A 3654-nucleotide genomic window follows, 5' to 3' on the forward strand; every position below is an offset into this window, starting at 1 on the left:
TGGTCTGGCATTAATTAACCCTTTCATCCCTAAACCAGCCATACTTACATGTAGTATTTCACTCTGTCTAACGCCAGACGATTTTACTCGTCTATGGGGAACCCCCCAGGAGTGTATGGGTTAATCACTCACTGCTGTTTTAAACCATTCATCCCTGGAGCAGCCCCTTTTGATGAGTAAAATGTCTCATTCAGAGGATTGAATTGAGTGGTCTTTGATGTTGTTAATTTAACCCATTCGTCCCTGAAACGGCCCCCATTGGCAAGTAAAATCATCTAGCGTATAACCTATAAGCCTCACTGTAAGGATTGATGGGTGGATGGATGGTTGTGGGTTTTGCAACAACCTTAGATGCTAGTGCAATTTCATAAAAAAATAATAACAAGATAGTTATCTTTACAGGAACTGTGATTCGGAAAGTCTTTGATATTTTCAACACAGCAGATTGTCAATCAATATGGCTGATTTATATATTGAATAGACTATGTACATGTACAGTATTGAATTTTATGAAAAAGTGAGATATGTCTTTGCTTACAACTAAACAACCACGGAAACCATAATTTCAAAGCAAATTCATTAGATCCTAGCCCACAACACAAGAACAAATAATTCTGAAATGATGCAGTTTTTGTGATCATTTAAGCAAACATCCCTATCGAATGAGAAGAAACTCCTCTGGGCAAAATAAAACAGTTAACACCTGACAGCCAAATGAATGCATTAAGTGGTATTTTTCTATGCTACATGTATATTCTACATGTAGACTAGACAAATCCCTGGACATTTGCACAGTTTGTATTCCAGGTAAGTACTACTGGTTTTTCTATACCATGAGCTCGAAACCTTGTTGTGAAACTGGTTCAGGACTTTGCTGCACAAACACTCTTTTTATTGCAAATTAAAAAATACAGCATTGCTGACCTGAACACCCAGTGACTAAATCTTATACAGTAAACCAGCTGTGACAAAAAGAGATAAAGGCATCTTGTTCCTTGTTGTCATTGATAGAAGAAATCAGTGTTTGCAGTGATTGTGAAGTTAGGTAGAGAATATATGTGAATTATCGTATACTTGAACTGTGAGTTGATATGATAAATTTGTTATCTAGAGAGATCATTGTGGTGAAATGAGCAACTTAAGCAGCCGTGTAAAAGCCTTGAAAACATCCAAGCTTGAATTTGATTAGAACCCATGACCAGGCGATTGAATTGCTCTGAGCTATCAAGTCCTTTGTGAGCTGGCTAGGTGGGAGTTCATTTTACATCTTGTACAAAGTGAATGGATGATAGAGAAAATATGTGAAATATCGTATAATTTACTTGAACTGCAGAGTTACAGTGTAAGGTGATACATTTTGGAAACAACTCGTGCAAAGAAATTACAATAGAAGCCCCCCCAAAAAAGCAGGCTTAAATTAGGTTAAATTGATTTATAAGCTAATTAGTTATATTCAAGACCTTGCTGGCCAGTATCATTGGTGGCATTGGTGCAGGGAACCCCCTTTGGGTTGGCAGGGCTGTGGAATTCCCTTCACCTTGTGTATCGAAAATTAAATAACATGCTTTGCTCGTCGCGTTTGTACCTATCATTTTATGTATTTTTTTATTCCCTCCCTATCCCTCTCTTGGGTATAGCTCAGGGCTTGTAGGGTTAACTTTTCCACTGGTTGGCAGTGTGACGGTGCCTGGGTGGATGCCACTGTCAGGGTTGTCATGATTACTTGCTGCTCTCGGCTGCAGCTCATGGCTGGCTTTATAGGCCTCTCAGGCATGATCTCCCTTATGCTCATCTGTTGATGAGTTCAATTGCAATTTTGTTGCACACTGCTTTATTATGTGAGCCATCAGGCCATCTACAGTGTAAGACCTCGGCAACTGCAAGACAATAGCCCTTTTCACGGTTAGCTTTTCTCATTTGCATTACAATGTAATCTAACGTGGATGCGAAGCAATTTTGGGTTAAAACTATAAAATAGCCCGAAATGCCTCACATACATGCTAGAATATATTGTAATGTAAAAGAGAAAAACTAACCGTGAAATGGGCTATTAAAACTATATGTCCTGTATGAAGTGTATGCAAGTATGCATAACAAAGAATTTACATGAATTAGTATCTGAAATTTAAACAGCAGGTTGGGATGATTGATATTGTGGAAGATCATTGTAGTTTGATATAATCATGAGGTACCAAGTTCTATTTTCCTTTTTCACCTCTCACGTAGGGACACAGACAAGACAAATTATGGATCCTTGAATGGTGGCTTTGAGATATACATTGTATTACATGACAATATGATGATCATCAAAAGACTTGACAAGATGGTGATAACATAATTTTTCAAATCAATGGAAACATGATGATGATGATGGTGTAAAGGTCAGCATGGAAGGTAAAGTGCAAGTAAACACAGGGGAGGTGGGAGATGTGGATCGAAGAAAGAGACAGGCCACTTGCTGCGAAAACCACCGATCTGTGGAATGGGTTCGAATTACCGAGTCACTGTCCCGCCCACTTTTGTTAAACATTTTGATGAAATTCCTTTTCCATTGGCTTAAGGTGTATTATAACAACCGCAACAATGGAAAAACAAATTTTCAAAATTTATCTCTGTTTTCTTTGGTAATCGCAGAAAAACTTCCCACGAAGAATTCTGTGGTGAAGTCTCCCCCTTTTATGATAATGACTTGTTTAATCTTCATTCTCAAGCCTCTGAGAGCTTTTCCACGATTATAGAGCCTTCCATATGCACTCAGTTTTGCCAATACCTCTTACGAATTTGAACTATTTACAAGTGAAAGTGGGCAGGGCAGAGACACGTAAATTCCCACATATTCCACAGATCAGTGGTTTTCGTAGTACCAGGGTAACTTCCTCTACCCTCCCTTTTTAAACCCATACCCCTATTTTTCAAAGACGACCCCAGGGAAGTGGGAAATTCCTTTTTTAGATAGTTGATAAACAAACCACTAAAAAGATTAAAGGGGCTAGGTCACGCAATTTTAGGCAATTTTAGCACTGATCGAATGGTCATAGAATTATCTAAAATATCAAAATAACTGTTCAAAACTATAGAAGAACTCTAACAAAACACAGGGAAGCCAAGAAGGGACATGGATGGACACAACTGGAGAGGATCGAAATGGATTGAGTTTGGGTAAATTTGAAAAACGTCGGCCCACCTTTTTTCAAATTTATATCAGTCTATATCAAAATGTCATTTACACAGCTCAGTTGTTATGTGGCCGTGATTTTGCAAATGAAAGACTCTTGCTCTGCCAATTGACGTTTAGAGCTCATAATTAAACAAAATTACCTAAAATAGCGTGATCTAGCCCCTTTAAATATTATAACTCTCAAAACAATAAACTGAAATATTTCAACAATCTTGAGAAACCAAAACCCAGATAAAATAGTGATGTTAATTTTAATCATGAAACTTGATTTCAACAAAATGACAGGAGTCTCATCCAGCAGTCAGTGTTTCAGCCTGCTTCTCTTCTATGTTTTAGAAGTCATGTATTTAAACATGCACATACAAAATGACACACATGAAGCAAAACAAATTAAGTTTGTTGCACAGCCACTCCAGTATGCAACAGTGCCCTTGCTAAATTTTCAAGCAAAGGTTGTCGAATGTAATTATAATGTA

At 37.7% G+C, this 3654-nt stretch overlaps 1 protein-coding gene across 1 annotated transcript in view; it reads left to right on the forward strand.

Moving 5' to 3' along the window:
* The first annotated feature begins 776 nt into the window (after nt 1-776).
* Nucleotides 777-3654, forward strand: part of LOC138046293 (death domain-containing ATP nucleosidase-like) — a 4651-nt gene continuing 1773 nt past the window's right edge. Inside the window, exons 1-2 of the mRNA XM_068892965.1 lie at nt 777-807; nt 2227-2394. Of these exons, the coding sequence (XP_068749066.1) occupies nt 2388-2394 (7 nt within the window). The 5' untranslated portion in view covers nt 777-807; nt 2227-2387. The remainder of the gene's footprint in view (nt 808-2226; nt 2395-3654) is intronic.

This window comes from Montipora capricornis, chromosome 1 (assembly GCF_036669925.1).
Source record: "Montipora capricornis isolate CH-2021 chromosome 1, ASM3666992v2, whole genome shotgun sequence".
In the NCBI taxonomy this organism is placed as follows: domain Eukaryota; kingdom Metazoa; phylum Cnidaria; class Anthozoa; order Scleractinia; family Acroporidae; genus Montipora; species Montipora capricornis.